The sequence below is a fragment of the Seriola aureovittata genome, chromosome 6, assembly GCF_021018895.1.
Source record: "Seriola aureovittata isolate HTS-2021-v1 ecotype China chromosome 6, ASM2101889v1, whole genome shotgun sequence".
Classification (NCBI taxonomy): Eukaryota; Metazoa; Chordata; class Actinopteri; order Carangiformes; family Carangidae; genus Seriola; species Seriola aureovittata.
The window spans coordinates 13,167,592-13,185,035 of NC_079369.1; the positions used below are offsets into that span (position 1 = coordinate 13,167,592).

The following is a 17,444-nucleotide window of genomic DNA, read 5'->3' on the forward strand; positions in this document are numbered from 1 at the left end:
AGACAATGACACAGTCCTGAGCTTTGTTCAGTCTTTCACAACTGACTCAAAGTTGTGAGAGACTGAACAGAGGAACATGCGTAAAATGAGTCACAAGAAATTAAGAATGAAACTGTTACAATGGGTGTTGGATTTGAGTAGTTAACTCAGTAAAAGTTCAATGTACTTTGAATCAGGTGCTGCAACAAAAAGATATACACTGATCCGCTACAACGTTAAAAACAGGTAACTGGTTTTAATGTTCAATGATCAATGAAAAAAAAAAAAATTTTTTTAGTTTTCATTTTTTTCCCCATGGCTTCATGGCTTTTAAGTCAAAAAAATACACATGTAAGCCACAACATTCAAACCAGTCACCTGTTTTAATGTTGTGGTTGATCGGTGTATACAACTCAGAGTGGGAAAAAAAGGAAAGTTTTATGTGGAATATTGGGGTAAAATGAATTAAAATACACAATTCATAACTAATAGCTATATATTATTGTTAAAGGACACATCTCATGAAGGGTTGTTATGAAGACAGTCTTCTGTCTTCACGGAACCACCTGGCTTGTGATCCATGTTTGTCCTCTCTGTGGAGCATGATACAAGATCCAAGTACCGTTCACCTTTGTTCAAACAAAGGAGGAAGTGACTCATTAACTACAAATGAAAGACCAACCACAATGTAAATGGGGGTCAACGGGGAACAGTTCATTCATATTATTCAGCCTTGATTGTCAAAAAATAACCCATTGTGTTGAGCAGATGCTCTTAAACATGAAAACCAGTTTTATTAACAGTTGATGTGAGTAGTACACATACAAAACACTGTGGCTGTTTGTCCTTGTTTCCCTTTCAGTGCCTTGTTAAAGAGCAGAGGAGAGTAGGGCTCAGATAGCTTCAAGTAGAGCAAGCCACATTTAGCCCAGGCATAGAAAAAACACACACACACACACACACACACACACACAGACACACACACACACACACACACACACACAGCTAGTGTTTGACACAAACACTTCTTAAAAGGGGCACATCACCAATGTGAGATGACCTAATGGCCCTGTGAAGTTACATTATTTAGTCTTGCTTTACTTTGCCAGGCAGTAATTAATTACTGGCACAAAGCTCAGTCATTGCATTTAACAACACGGTGTCTAATTTTCACTTATTCACATCTCCAGTGATTAAGTGTTAACAAGACTGATTTGACAAAACGTAGCAAACAGGAAAGAGAAAAGTACCGGTGGAGATTAAGAAACTCTTCAGGCTAATGCAAAAAAAAAAAAAAAAGTTCATATTATTTTGGTAAACACGTTGTTAACAGCTGCTGATCGCATCAAACAGCTTACACCTTTATAAAATCCAATAAAGACGGTTTCCTGGATGTTTTGTCCATATTGACGTGTAAACCTGTGTAAACCTGTGTACACTGCGGTCACACCCACTCCTTGGGGTTTCGTAACACTTCCAGCATCTCAGCCTCCAGGGTACCTTTGGCAGGCTCGTGCATGTACTCCCACCTGAGGATGGAAGGTGAGTTTGTTACCAAGCAACGCAGACAGCTCATTACTGCCACATAAGAGCAGAGGCGACGGCTGCCTCAGACAGGTGATGTCTTACCTGGCAGTGAGGGGGAGGGACATGAGGATGCTCTCAATTCTGGAGCCAGGTGTGGCCAAGCCAAACTTCACTCCCCTGTCATACACCAGGTTGAACTCCACATATCTACAACACAAACAGACAAAAACTACTGTAGACGCATGATTTATGACACCTTAAGTTAAGATCTGTTGCGCTTTATTAAATAATTAACTCGTCCACAGCAACCTGCAAACCATACATTTTGGATTTTTAATGAGGATTTAGTTTCATCACAGCCAGCTTTTGGTTTGTTTTCCAGTACTTGATTTAAAACTTGCTTGAGCTATGTAGGCAATCCAGCAGAGTGAATATTTATTATTTATTCCTTACTTTTGGTAAATGTTATTGTTGGACAATGATTACTTTCTTCCAGGTTGATGCATTTATGAGCTCGTCAATAGCTCAAATGCCTTCAAAATCACTCACAACTTTTATGCAATATGTACAGTTTACTTAACGTCACTGATTAGACTGAGCCAAGGCTCACTCACACTCACCATTCAGTCTAGTGTAGCCTCTTCTTTCTCCTCATCCCTCCCCATATTATCTCACCCATCCAATCCCCGTCTCAGTTTCTGGCTCACTACCATGTGTCTTCCCTTTCATAAACTAACTCTTCTGCTCATTCTCTGTGTTGTTAGTCTCTCGCTAGATGACTCCCCGCTGAGGCAGTAAGCTCTGCCAGGATCTGCTCCAGCTTTGGACCACACAGGCTGTGCAGGGAGTCTACACCAAAGCTTTTTCATAATAATTTTTAAATAAAGGACACTAAATATTAACTGCGATGGATCACTTCTCTTAAAGTTCCAATGTTTGTGTTGATACGGTTCGTTTGACTTTTTAAGATGAAATTTTATGTGTGGAGGAGGGAAATTTAGCCTTTACTTATGATGGACTCAAGGATCAAGGTTAGGTTTGTTAAGTATAGCTAATTTGAAAACTGCAGCTTCAATAGCTGAGCAAACAATGCAAGTGATGAGTGACTGAAAGCATCTACTAAGACTTTAGCAGATACTACTGTAGATATAGAAGTAAGGTAGTAAGTTATGAGTGTGCTTTCTGAAATAAGAAGAAGAAACTGGAGTCTTGAGTTATTGAACTGAGATTATCCTATCCTTTTAACAATTGCCGATGTAAAATGTATGCATTACTAATTAACAGCCACATGTTCGTTTGTGTGTCTTTTACTCACCTGCCTCGTCGTACCTGCTGCCACGCCTTTTCGTCATCAGTAACGGAGTCATTGAGATGTTTGTATACGATGGGCAGGTAACAGGGCACCACAGTGCGGGCACAGCTCTTGACAAAGTTGAACGCTTCTTCCTGAGTCGGGGAGTCCAAGTCATCGAAGAAGATCCCTCCTATGCCTCGAGTTTCTCCTCTGTGGCCAATATAGAAGTACCTGTCACACCTACAGAACAGAAAAATTGGTTTGGAAGATCATTTACTTTCCATGTCAGTGTATGTGTCAGGTGCATGGTGGAAGATTCAGTTGTACCATGGAGAGCCAAAACTGCAATACATGAGGTACGTGATGTACGTGATGATGACAAAATGTACTTATTATGAGCCAAATCAGATAAACCACACCCATTCCTTTCATATGCTTTGTGGTCATTAACTGACCAGCCTCATGGCTCAACGGTTTTTCTGCAACTGCAGATTTTAGGCAGAGACTTCCTCTTATCATCATCTTACAGCGAGGATACACCCATTGTAATCCACACACACACATACACAGAAATCAGGCGTGCAGATGAGTAAGTGCTGAAGTTCACACATGCATCTGTGGAGCTTCACTAGCAGGGGATTAATCTTGAATCAAACTGTACCATTTCTTAAAGTTGGGGTAGTACTGCGGGTGGTGTTTGTCACAGGCCTCCTTCAAGGTGTTGTGAAAGTGAAATGCATCTTCTTTATTTATATAAACTGGAGTCAGATCTGTTCCTCCACCGAACCACCACTGCTTAGTGCCTGGAACACACACACAGACACACACACACACACAAAACATACACAGACAAGGAGGAAGGAAACAAGGGTTATCATTCATTCACGTACTCAATAGTGTCACTGACACTAAGACACAACTGCTGACGTCATGGACTGACAGTCACACACTCACCATCTTCCTCCTCTATCTCAAAGTATCTGTAGTTGAAGTGCACTGTGGGGATGTGGGGGTTCTTGGGGTGGATAACGGAGCTCACACCCATGGCACAAAACGGCAGCTTCCCTGAGAGAAGACACAGAGCACAATGTCAAAAATGACATGTTTTACTGTTAAGGGCAAGAAGTACAAAGTAAGAGCAGAGCTCTGGTAGTAGATGTAACAATCAGTTAACATCTGTGTGTGTATGAGAAGAAGCGATGAACACAGGTTACCACACGTCTTCTGCTCAAGAGCTCACCATCTTTCCCTTTGAGGACTTTCCCTCTGCTCCTCATCTGCTTGGCGGCCCCCTCTGTCAGGTTTCCAAAGACCACTGACACATTCACCCCTGCCTTCTCAAACACCTTTCCATCCTGCATTACACAGCTGATTCCTCCGCCACCTGACACACACACACACACACACACACACACACACACACACACACACACACGCGCACGCACACACAGGGTCATGAGTGGAATGAACTGAAAACGATTGACATGAAATTTGTTGGTAATTAGCAGATTAGGATTTTTGTCAGTTTATGATGCAAAAACATTCAGCAAGCTTGAAACATCAGTACTTGGAGAATCTCATAAACACCATGCACTTTATGATGAATTGGATGAAAATTATCTGTCATGCTCCACATTGATCTCTGCAATTTGTCGTTACTCTATCACCTTCTTTCCTCTCCCATCGGTCCACCTTGAACACCCCACCGTCCACCTCCTGCAGGGCTCTGCAGAAATCGGCCTGCGTCTCCATGATCAACATCTCCATCTTCGTAAGCATCTCCTCTCTCCGCCCCTGCAGCACGCCGATGTCGGTCACCGGAGGAGACATGAACCCCCGGCATCTCTCCAAGATGTCCCTCTCTTGCTCCTTCTCCTCAGCGTCTGGGGGGACTCTCTTTGCCATATCTGCACACTGGAAGTGGTTAGCATTGGCTAAAAACCCGGCTACAGCCGCTGCTGCTGTCACTGCTGCGGCTCCACTGAGCGCCAGGGCTCCCCTTCTTATTCGTCCTGCTGCGGATCTGCCTGCGTTCCCATGGGACATAAATCTTACACCGGTAGCCCTGGAAAACCATCTCGTTCCCGGAAGCAAAGTCACTGACGGGCTGTGAGTGGAGGAAAACAGCAAGTGCGTCTCTCTTGCATTACCAAACCTCTTTAAATGTGCAATCAAACATTGTCTCGTCGTGGTCTGAGCCATTTTGTTTGCTGTGCAAAAGACGATGGTGGCCATTTGTAAGAGAACCACCCGTTCTATCCTCGGTGCGTACCTGTCGTAGCTTTAGTGTACTTATCAACTACTCAAAACATTATCAGAAGTTGTGCCTACGTGCTCTCAGTCGTGCTTTGAGTCAAGGGGCGTGTAGATCTTTGGTAGTGACCGAGGCATCACGGGAGATGTTGTCCTCTGCCATTCGCGGCGCATTGCTCTCCAAGTGGTGAAAGCCCTCAGCGAACGTCAAAACCCAGAATGCAGTGCGCTCGAATCGAACGTTTAAGTACTGCTTAAATGCTCCGTCTTCTGTGCTTCGCAGTAAGGATGGAATCAAGTGCTGCTTCAGCCCGTTACCTTTCATCTGAGTGAAATGCGGTCAGGTTGTGTAACTGTTAACCCAGCCCAAACCAGAATCTCAAAGTATTTGTTGTTTATCATCATACAATCTTTACAATGTCACAGGTTTATTTCATATTATCCAATCCTTTTTACTGTGGACATGTGCCCAGAATGAAGTTGATTGGCTGTTACTTCTGTTCAATGGTGATGTGCTGTCAACATGACTAAACATTAACCTGAAAATGAGGTGGGTGCCCATTATGGTCCGTGAATGACGTATAATTCTTCTGCAGTTGTTTACGTTGTATAATGAAAAGTCCTAGTTTAGGGGGTATTGCCTAATTTCATTGTCATACTTGTGCTAAGTGCAAACATATGTTGACATTTGTGAGCTCCCACAGTCAAAGAAATGCACATTAGGCTAACTTGCAACTCCAATTGACTTTTTAATGCCTTAGTGTACTATGACTTTTTTTGTATCTCTTACTGTACAATGACGTTTTTATGCATTACTATACTGTAATTTTTTATGCATTACATTACTAGGACTTCTTTATGTTTTACAATACTATGTCTTCGTATACCTTACTATACTATGACTTTTTATGCCTCCTACACTATGGCGTTTTTATGCCCTACTATAATGTGACTCTTATGCCTTACTATGCTGTGACCTTTTTATGCCTTACTATACTATAATTTTTTATGCCTTAATATGATATAACGTTTTTATGACTTTTTATGCCTTACTTTACTATGACGTTATTATGACTTATTAGGCTTTACTATAGTATGACTTTTTATGCCTTAATATACCATGTCATTTTAATGATTTTTTATTCCTTATTATACTATGTGGCTTTTTATGACTTTTTATGCCGTACTATACAATGACGTTTGTACGACTTCTTATGCCAGACTATACTGAGATGTTTTCATGACTTTTTATGGCTTACTATAGCATGACGTTTTTATGACTTACTATACTATGACTTTTTTATTCCTTATTACACTATGATGTTTTTATGACTTTTCAGGACTTAATATACTATGAAGTTTTAATGCCTTTTTATGTCACAATACACTGACGTTTTTGTGACATTTTATGACTTCCTAGACAATGACGTTTGTATGACTTCTTATGCTGGACTATACTATGATGTTTTTGTGCCTTTTTTTGCCTTACTATATAATGATGTTTGTATGCCTTACTATACTATTAAGTTTTAAAGCCTTATTATACTATGACATTTTTATGACTTACTAAAAAATGATATTTTTATGACATTTTATGCCTTCCTATACCATGATGTTTTTACGACTTCTTATGCCAGACTATACTATGATGTTTTAATGCCTTACTATATGATCACATTTTTATGACGTTTTATGCCTAACTATACTATGACTTTTTATGCCTTACTGTACTATGATGTTTTTATGACTTTTTATACCTTACTATACTGCGACATTTTTATGCCTTATTATGCCTGAAAATACTCTGACAACATCATGTCTTACTATAATATGACATTTGTATGACTTTTTATGCCTTACTATACTATGACGTTTTAATGCCTTACTATACTATGAAATTTTTATGACTTTTTTCCTTACTATACTATGATGTTTTTAAGACTTTCTATGCCTTAAAGTACTATGATGTTTTAATACCTTACTATACTATGAAAATTTTATAACTTTTTATGCCTTACTACACTATGATGTTTTTATGACTTATTATGCCTCACGATATTATGATAATATGACTTTTTATGTCTCAGTATACTATGATGTTTTCATTCCCTATTATAGTACGACATTTTTATGACTTTTTAAACCTTCTATAATATGACTTTTTTTTTGCCTTTTTACGCCTCACTATACTATGACGTTTTAATGCGATACCATACTTTACTATGATATGTTTATGACATTTTTATGTCTTACTATACAATGTTGTTTGTATGCTTTACTGTACTATGGCTTTTTTATGCCTTACTATAAAATACTATACTATGACGTTTTCATGACTTATTTTGCTTTTTTATGCCTTACAAAACTAGGACATTTTTATGCCTTAGTACGCACTGACCTTTTTATGACTTCTTAGGCCTGACAATTCTGTGATCTGTGTTTATTATTTTTTATGCCTTACTATACTATGATGTTTACATGACTTATTATGCCTAAATATACTATAATGTTTTTATGCCTTTTTATGCCTTACTATACTGTTTATGACTTATTATGCTTTACTAAACTGCCTCACTATATTATGAGGTTTTAATGGCTTATCATACTATTACTTTTTCATGCCTTTTAATGCCTTACTATACTATGATGTTTTCATAACTTATTATGCCTGAATATACTCTGATGTTATTATGCTTTACTATAATATGAATTTTTTTATTTTTTACTTTTGATGCCTTACTATACTATCACATTTCTATCACTTTTCATGCCTTACTATACTATGACTTTTTTGTGACTTTTTATGCCTGACTATACTATGATGTTTTTATGTCTGACTATACTATAACGTTTTTATCACTTTTTGTGCCTTACTTTACTATGACTTTTCATTACTTACCATACTCTAGTCACAAGAACAGCTTCTTCCCTACTGCACTTGGCTCATTAACAAAGCTAAAGACCCTCATTGTCACTGACAACCCCCAACCAAGCAAACTTTTGCACCTCCCCCCCCATGAACTATTGGATAACCCCCAGTCATTTCGTGCAGTGTACATATTTGTATTTTATGTATTTACATTTTTTTTCTTTTTTATAATATTTCTTCACATTTCATTGTAAATATTTAATCCTGTTATTAAAATGTTCAATTTATATCTAAAATGTCTGACCTGCAGTACTTGTTTGTTTCATGTATGTTTATATTTCTTTCCTTCTGACTATGTCTGTTGTTATGCAAAAAAACACCACAGCAAAATCTTTGTATGTTGAAAACCTACTTGGCAATAAACCAGATTTTGATTCTTATTCTGATTCTATCGTTTCTTTTATGCCTTACTATACTATGACTTTTCATGCCTTACTACACTATGATGTTTTTATGACTTGAGTATGACTTTTTATGTCTTACTATACTGTGATGTGTTTATGCCTTTTTGTGCTTTACTATACTATGTTGTTTTCATGACTTTTTATGCTTTACTATACTATGACATCTTATGTCTTACTATACTATGACTTTTTATGCCTTATTATGCTATGATGTTTTTTTGCCTTATTATACCATGACGTTTTTACGACTTTTGATGCCTTAATATATGATGACCTATTATGCCTTACTGTACTATGATATTTTATGCCTTATTATACTATGACTTTTCATGCCTTATTATACTATGATGTTTTTATGCCTTTTTATGCCTTACTATGCTATGACGTTTTTATGCCTTACTATACTATGATATTTTTATGACTTGTTATGCCTTACAATACTATGACTTTTCATGAGCTTCTGTGCTTCTGTGCTTCCTCCCTTATGTACTTGGCCTCATTAACAGGGCTAAAGACCCTCACTGTCACTGACAACCCCCCAACCCAGCGAACTTTTACACGTCTCCCCCATGAACTATTGCACGACCTCCAGTCATTTTACAAAGTGTACATATTTGTATTTTGTATATGTATGTCTTTTAATTTGTTCATTTCTATAATATTTCTTCAAATTTATTGTAAATATTTTAACCTGTTGCTAAAATTTTCAATTTATATTTAAAATATCCCAACTGTAGTGCTTGCTTGTTTCATCTATGTTTATATTTCTTTTTTTCTTACTATGTCTATTGTTATGCAACAAAACACCAAAGCAAAATCCTTGTATGTCGAAAACCTACTTGGCAATAAACTAGATTTTGACTCTGATTCTGATTCTATGGTTTCTTTTAAGCCTTATTATACTGTGACTTTTTATGCCTTAAACACTATGATGTTTTTATGTCTTACTCTAGTATGACTTTATATGTCTATATATGTCTTTATATCACTATTTTGTAACTTTTTAGGACTTAATATACTGTGACATTTTTATGCCTTTTTAGTGTATACTATACTACTTTTATGACTTTTTATGCCTTAATATACTATGACGTGTTTATGTATTACTATGCTATGACGTGTTTATGATTAATTATGCCTTAATATACTCTGACGTTATTATGCCTTACTATACATAAATTTTTTTATGACTTTTTATGTCTTACTATACTATGACGTTTTTGTGACTTTTTATGCCTTAATATATGATGACGTTTTTATGCCTTACTATACTATGACATTTTGATGACTTTTTATGCCTTACAATAATATGAGGTTTTTATGCCTTACTATACTATGACATTTTGATGACTTTTTATGCCTTACAATAATGAGGTTTTTATGCCTTACTATACTATGGTGTTTTTTGTTATTTTTATGCCTTATTATACCATGTTGTTTTTTTCATTTTTTTGCAATACTATATTATGTCGTTTTTTTTCACTTTTAAGGCCTTACTATACTGTGACGTCTTTATATATTAATAATCTATGACGTTTTTTGATGTTTTTATGCCTTATTATACTATGTTGTTTTTTCACTTTTTTTCCTTACTATACTATGATGTCTTCATATTTTACTATTCAATTATGTTTTTTTTTTTGATGTTTCTATGCGCTGTGGTTAGCGCTGTCGCCTCACAGCAAGAAGGTTCCGGGTTCGAGTCCTGGCTCGGCCGTGGGATCTTTCTGTGTGGAGTTTGCATGTTCTCCCCGTGCCAGTGTGGGTTCTCTCCGGGTACTTCGACTTCCTCCCACAGTCCAAAGACATGCAAAATGGGGACTAGGCTAATTGGATACTCTAAATTGACCATAGGTGTGGCTGTTAGTGTGAATGGTTGTCTGTCTCTATGTGTTTGCCCTGCGATGGACTGGCGACCTGTCCAGGGTGTACCCCGCCACTCGCCTGAAAAGATGCTGGGATAGGCTCCAGCCCCCCCGCGACCCTACTAGAGGATAAGCGGTAGAAAATGGATGGATGTTTTTATGCCTTATTATACTATGTTGTTTTTTTCACTTTTTTATTCCATACTATACCATGTTGTTTTTTTCACTTTTAAAGACTAATTACACTATGACGTCTTCATATCTTACTATTCAATGACGTTTTTTGATGTTTTTATGCCTTAGTATACTATGTTGTTTTTTCCACTTTTTTTGCCATACTATACTATGTCGTTTTTTCACTTTTAAGGCCTCATTATACTATGACGTCTTCATATCTTACTATTCAATGACGTTTTTTGATGTTTTTATGCCTTAGTATACTATGTTGTTTTTTCACTTTTTTTGCCATACTATACTATGTCATTTTTTTCACTTTTAAGGCCTAACTATACTATGACGTCTTCATATCTTACTATTCAATGACGTTTTTTGATGTTTTTATGCCTTAGTATACTATGTTGTTTTTTCCACTTTTTTTGCCATACTATACTATGTCGTTTTTTCACTTTTAAGGCCTCATTATACTATGACGTCTTCATATCTTACTATTCAATGACGTTTTTTGATGTTTTTATGCCTTAGTATAATATGTTGTTTTTTCACTTTTTTTGCCATACTATACTATGTTGTTTTTTTCACTTTTTTGCCATACTATACTATGTCGTTTTTTTTCACTTTTAAGGCCTATCTATACTATAATGTCTTCATATTTCAATATTCTGTGACATTTTATGATGTTTTTATGACTTATAATACTATGTTGTTTTTTCACTTTTTTTGCCATACTATACTATGTTGTTTTTTTCACTTTTTTGCCATACTATACTATGTCGTTTTTTTCACTTTTAAGGCCTATCTATACTATAATGTCTTCATATTTCAATATTCTGTGACATTTTATGATGTTTTTATGACTTATAATACTATGTTGTTTTTTCACTTTTTTTGCCATACTATACTATGTTGTTTTTTTCACTTTTTTGCCATACTATACTATGTGGTTTTTTTCACTTTTAAGGCCTAACTATACTATGACGTCTTCATATCTTACTATTCAATGACGTCTTTTGATGTTTTTATGCCTTAGTATAATATGTTGTTTTTTTCACTTTTTTGCCATACTATAGTATGTAGTTCTTTTCACTTTTAAGGCCTATCTATACTATAATGTCTTCATATTTCAATATTCTGTGACATTTTATTATGTTTTTATGAGTTATAAACTATGTTGTTTTTTCACTTTTTTTTGCAAAACTATACTATGTGGTTTTTTTCACTTTTAAGGCTTAACTATACTATGACGTCTTCATATCTTACTATTCAATGACGTTTTTTGATGTTTTTATGCCTTATTATACTGTGTCGTTTTTTTTCACTTTTTTTGGCATACTATACTATGTGGTTTTTTTTCACTTTTAAGGCCTAACTATACTATAATGTCTTCATATTTCAATATTCTGTGACGTTTTTTGATGTTTTTATGAGTTATAAACTATGTTGTTTTTTTCATTTTTCTGCCATACTATACTATGTTGTTTTTTTCACTTTTTTGCCATACTATACTATGTCGTTTTTTTCACTTTTAAGGCCTAACTATACTATGACGTCTTCATATCTTACTATTCAATGACGTCTTTTGATGTTTTTATGCCTTAGTATAATATGTTGTTTTTTCACTTTTTTTTCCATACTATACTATGTTGTTTTTTTCACTTTTTTGCCATACTATACTATGTGGTTTTTTTCACTTTTAAGGCCTAACTATACTATAATGTCTTCATATTTCAATATTCTGTGACGTTTTTTGATGTTTTTATGAGTTATAAACTATGTTGTTTTTTTCACTTTTTTGCCATACTATACTATGTCGTTTTTTTCACTTTTAAGGCCTAACTATACTATGACGTCTTCATATCTTACTATTCAATGACGTCTTTTGATGTTTTTATGCCTTAGTATAATATGTTGTTTTTTCACTTTTTTTTCCATACTATACTATGTTGTTTTTTTCACTTTTTTGCCATACTATACTATGTGGTTTTTTTCACTTTTAAGGCCTAACTATACTATAAAGTCTTCATATTTCAATATTCTGTGACATTTTATTATGTTTTTATGAGTATTAATACTATGCCGTTTTTTTCATTTTTTTGCCATACTATACTATGTGGTTTTTTCACTTTTTTTGCCATACTATACTATGTGTGAAAAAAACCACATAGTATAGTATGGCAAAAAAGTGAAAAAACAACATAGTATTATAAGTCATAAAAACATCATAAAATGTCACAGAATATTGAAATATGAAGACATTATAGTATAGATAGGCCTTAAAAGTGAAAAAAAACGACATAGTATAGTAAGGCGTTAAAAGTGAAAAAACGACATAGTATAGTATGGCAAAAAAAGTGAAAAAACAATATACTATTTTAAGTCATAAAAACATCAAAAACCGTCATAGAATATTGAGATATGAAGACATTATAGTATAGATAGGCCTTAAAAGTGAAAAAAATGAAATAGTATAGTAAGGCATTAAAAGTGAAAAAACGACATAGTATAGTATGGCAAAAAAAATGAAAAAAACGACATATTATAGTATGGCAAAAAAAAGTTAAAAAATGATATACTATTATAAGTCATAAAAACATCAAAAACCGTCATTGATTATTGAGATATGAAGACATTATAGTATAGATAGGCCTTAAAAGTGAAAAAAAACGACAAAGTATGTATGGCAAAAAAAGTGAAAAAACGAAATAGTATAATAAGTCATAAAAACATCAAAAAAGGTCATAGAATATTAAGAGACGAAGATATTATAGTATAGTAGGGCCTTAAAAGTGAAAAAACTACATAGTATAGTATGGCAAAAAAAAGTGAAAAAACGACATAGTATAGTGTGGCAAAAAAAGTGAAAAAAACAACATAGTATTATAAGTCATAAAAACATAAAAAAATGTCACAGAATATTGAAATATGAAGACATTATAGTATAAATAGGCCTTAAAAGTGAAAGAAACGACATAGTATAGTATGGCAAAAAAAGTGAAAAAACAACATAATATAGTATGGCGAAAAAAGTGAAAAAAACGACAAAGTATAAAATGGCAAAAAAAGTGAAAAAATAACATAGTATACTAAGGCATAAAAACATCAAAAAACGTCATTGAATAGTAAGATATGAAGACGTCATAGTATAGTTAGGCCTTAAAAGTGAAAAAAACTACATAGTATAGTATGGCAAAAAAAAAGTGAAAAAACGACATAGTATTATAACTCATAAAAACATCAAAAAACGTCACAGAATATTAAGATATGAAGATATTATAGTATAGTAAGGCGTTAAAAGTGAAAAAACAACATAGCATAGTATGGCAAAAAAAATGAAAAAATGACAGTATAGTATGGCAAAAAAAGTGAAAAAACAACATAGTTTATAACTCATAAAAACATCAAAAAATGTCATAGAATATTGAAATATGAAGACATTATAGTATAGTTAGGCCTTAAAAGTGAAAAAAACCACATAGTATAGTACGGCAAAAAAAAGTGAAAAAAACCACATAGTATAGTATGGCAAAAAAAGTGAAAAAACAACATAGTATACTAAGTCATAAAAACAAAAAAAATGTCACAGAATATTGAAATATGAAGACATTATAGTATAGATAGGCCTTAAAAGTGAAAAAAACGACATAGTATAGTATGGGGCAAAAAAAAGTGAAAAAACGACATAGTATAGTATGGCAAAAAAAGTGAAAAAACAACATAGTTTATAACTCATAAAAACATCAAAAAATGTCATAGAATATTGAAATATGAAGACATTATAGTATAGTTAGGCCTTAAAAGTGAAAAAAACCACATAGTATAGTACGGCAAAAAAAAGTGAAAAAAACCACATAGTATAGTATGGCAAAAAAAGTGAAAAAACAACATAGTATACTAAGTCATAAAAACATCAAAAAACGTCATTGAATAGTAAGATATGAAGACGTCATAGTATAGTTAGGCCTTAAAAGTGAAAAAACAACATAGTATAGTATGGCAAAAAAAGTGAAAAAACGACATAGTATTATAAGTCATAAAAACATCAAAAAATTTCAGAATATTGAGATATGGAGACATTATAGTATAGATAGGCCTTAAAAGTGAAAAAACTACATAGTATAGTATGGTAAGAAAGTGAAAAAAACAACATAGTATAGTATGCCAAAAAAAGTGAAAAAACGACATAGTGTAGTATGGCAAAAACAAGTGAAAAAAGAACATCATATAGTAAGGCATAAAAACATAAAAAAACGTCATTGAATAGTAAGATATGAAGACGTCATAGTATAGTTAGGCCTTAAAAGTGAAAAAAACCACATAGTATAGTATGGCAAAAAAAAGTGAAAAAACGACATAGTATAGTGTGGCAAAAAAAGTGAAAAAAACAACATAGTATTATAAGTCATAAAAACATCAAAAAATGTCACAGAATATTGAAACATGAAGACATTATAGTGTAGATAGGCCTTAAAAGTGAAAAAAACTACATAGTATAGTATGGCAAAAAAGTGAAAAAAACAACATAGTATAGTATGGCAAAAAAAGTGAAAAAACAACATAGTACTATAAGTCATAAAAACATCATAAAATGTCACAGAATATTGAAATATGAAGACATTATAGTATAGATAGGCCTTAAATGTGAAAAAAACGACATAGTATAGTATGGCAAAAAAGTGAAAAAAACAACATAGTATAGTATGGAAAAAAAAGTGAAAAAACGACATAGTATTATAACTCATAAAAACATCAAAAAACGTCACAGAATATTAAGATATGAAGATATTATAGTATAGTAAGGCGTTAAAAGTGAAAAAACAACATAGCATAGTATGGCAAAAAAAATGAAAAAATGACAGTATAGTATGGCAAAAAAAGTGAACAAACGACATAGTATTATAAGTCATAAAAACATCAAAGAATGTCATAGAATATTGAGATATGAAGACGTCATAGTATAGATAGGCCTTAAAAGTGAAAAAAACGACATAGTATAGTATGGCAAAAAAAGTGAAAAAACAACATAGTTTATAACTCATAAAAACATCAAAAAATGTCATAGAATATTGAAATATGAAGACATTATAGTATAGTTAGGCCTTAAAAGTGAAAAAAACCACATAGTATAGTACGGCAAAAAAAAGTGAAAAAAACCACATAGTATAGTATGGCAAAAAAAGTGAAAAAACAACATAGTATACTAAGTCATAAAAACATCAAAAAACGTCACAGAATATTAAGATATGAAGATATTATAGTATAGTAAGGCGTTAAAAGTGAAAAAACAACATAGTATAGTATGGCAAAAAAAGTGAAAAAACGACATAGTATTATAAGTCATAAAAACATCAAAAAATTTCAGAATATTGAGATATGGAGACATTATAGTATAGATAGGCCTTAAAAGTGAAAAAACGACATAGTATAGTATGGTAAGAAAGTGAAAAAAACAACATAGTATAGTATGCCAAAAAAAGTGAAAAAACGACATAGTGTAGTATGGCAAAAACAAGTGAAAAAAGAACATCATATAGTAAGGCATAAAAACATAAAAAAACGTCATTGAATAGTAGATATGAAGACGTCATAATATAGTTAGGCCTTAAAAGTGAAAAAAACCACATAGTATAGTATGGCAAAAAAAAGTGAAAAAACGACATAGTATAGTGTGGCAAAAAAAGTGAAAAAAAGGCCTATCTATACTTTAATACTATGTTTTTTTTCACTTTTTTTTGCCATACTATACTATGTGGTTTTTTTTCACTTTTAAGGCCTAACTATACTATAATGTCTTCATATTTCAATATTCTGTGACGTTTTTTGATGTTTTTATGAGTTATAAACTATGTTGTTTTTTTCATTTTTCTGCCATACTATACTATGTTGTTTTTTTCACTTTTTTGCCATACTATACTATGTCGTTTTTTTCACTTTTAAGGCCTAACTATACTATGACGTCTTCATATCTTACTATTCAATGACGTCTTTTGATGTTTTTATGCCTTAGTATAATATGTTGTTTTTTCACTTTTTTTTCCACACTATACTATGTCGTTTTTTCACTTTTTTTTGCCATACTATACTATGTGGTTTTTTTCACTTTTAAGGCCTAACTATACTATAATGTCTTCATATTTCAATATTCTGTGACGTTTTTTGATGTTTTTATGAGTTATAAACTATGTTGTTTTTTTCACTTTTTTGCCATACTATACTATGTCGTTTTTTTCACTTTTAAGGCCTAACTATACTATGACGTCTTCATATCTTACTATTCAATGACGTCTTTTGATGTTTTTATGCCTTAGTATAATATGTTGTTTTTTCACTTTTTTTTCCATACTATACTATGTTGTTTTTTTCACTTTTTTGCCATACTATACTATGTCGTTTTTTTCACTTTTAAGGCCTAACTATACCATAATGTCTTCATATTTCAATATTCTGTGACGTTTTTTGATGTTTTTATGAGTTATAATACTATGTCGTTTTTTCACTTTTTTTGCAATACTATACTATGTCGTTTTTTTAATTTTTTTGCCATACTATACTATGTTGTTTTTTTCACTTTTTTGCCATACTATACTATGTTGTTTTTTTCACTTTTAAGGCCTATCTATACTATAATGTCTTCATATCTCAATATTCTGCGACGTTTTTTGATGTTTTTATGACTTATAATACTATGTCGTTTTTTCACTTTTTTTGCAATACTATACTATGTCGTTTTCCATTTTTTTTGCCATATTATACTATATTGTTTTTTCACTTTTAATGCCTTACTATACTATAATATCTTCATATCTTAATATTCTATGACCTTTTTTGATGTTTTTATGACTTATTATACTATGTTGCTTTTTCACTTTTAACGCCTTACTATTATACTGTCATTTTTTTTCACTTTTAACGCCTTATTATACTGTGATGTCTTCATATCGTAATATTCTATGAAGTTTTTTGATGTTTTTATGACTTATTATACTATGTCGTTTTTTTCACTTTTTTTGCCATACTAT

The 17,444-nt window shown here is 33.0% G+C and overlaps 1 protein-coding gene across 1 annotated transcript; it reads right to left on the minus strand.

The window, feature by feature from the left end:
- Positions 1–748: 748 nt before the first annotated feature.
- Positions 749–5,165, minus strand: cpox (coproporphyrinogen oxidase). The gene is made up of 7 exons (XM_056379041.1): positions 4,468–5,165; positions 4,041–4,184; positions 3,755–3,865; positions 3,462–3,603; positions 2,822–3,040; positions 1,609–1,713; positions 749–1,508 (listed from the first exon to the last, which is right to left on the minus strand). Exons 1-7 carry the CDS (start codon positions 5,033–5,035, stop codon positions 1,424–1,426), a joined length of 1,374 nt encoding a protein of 457 aa, XP_056235016.1. The 5' UTR covers positions 5,036–5,165; the 3' UTR covers positions 749–1,423.
- Between the last annotated feature and the right edge of the window lie 12,279 nt (positions 5,166–17,444).

Excerpts from the sequence above, each read along its gene's own strand:
- cpox (XM_056379041.1), bottom strand. The coding sequence starts at position 5,035 with ATGGCCACCATCGTCTTTTGCACAGCAAACAAAATGGCTCAGACCACG. Across the intron at positions 3,866-4,040 it reads AGTCCTCAAAGGGAAAGATG|GGAAGCTGCCGTTTTGTGCC; the intron begins GTGAGCTCTTGA and ends GTCTTCTCTCAG. Across the intron at positions 1,714-2,821 it reads CAGCAGGTACGACGAGGCAG|ATATGTGGAGTTCAACCTGG; the intron begins GTGAGTAAAAGA and ends TTTGTGTTGTAG.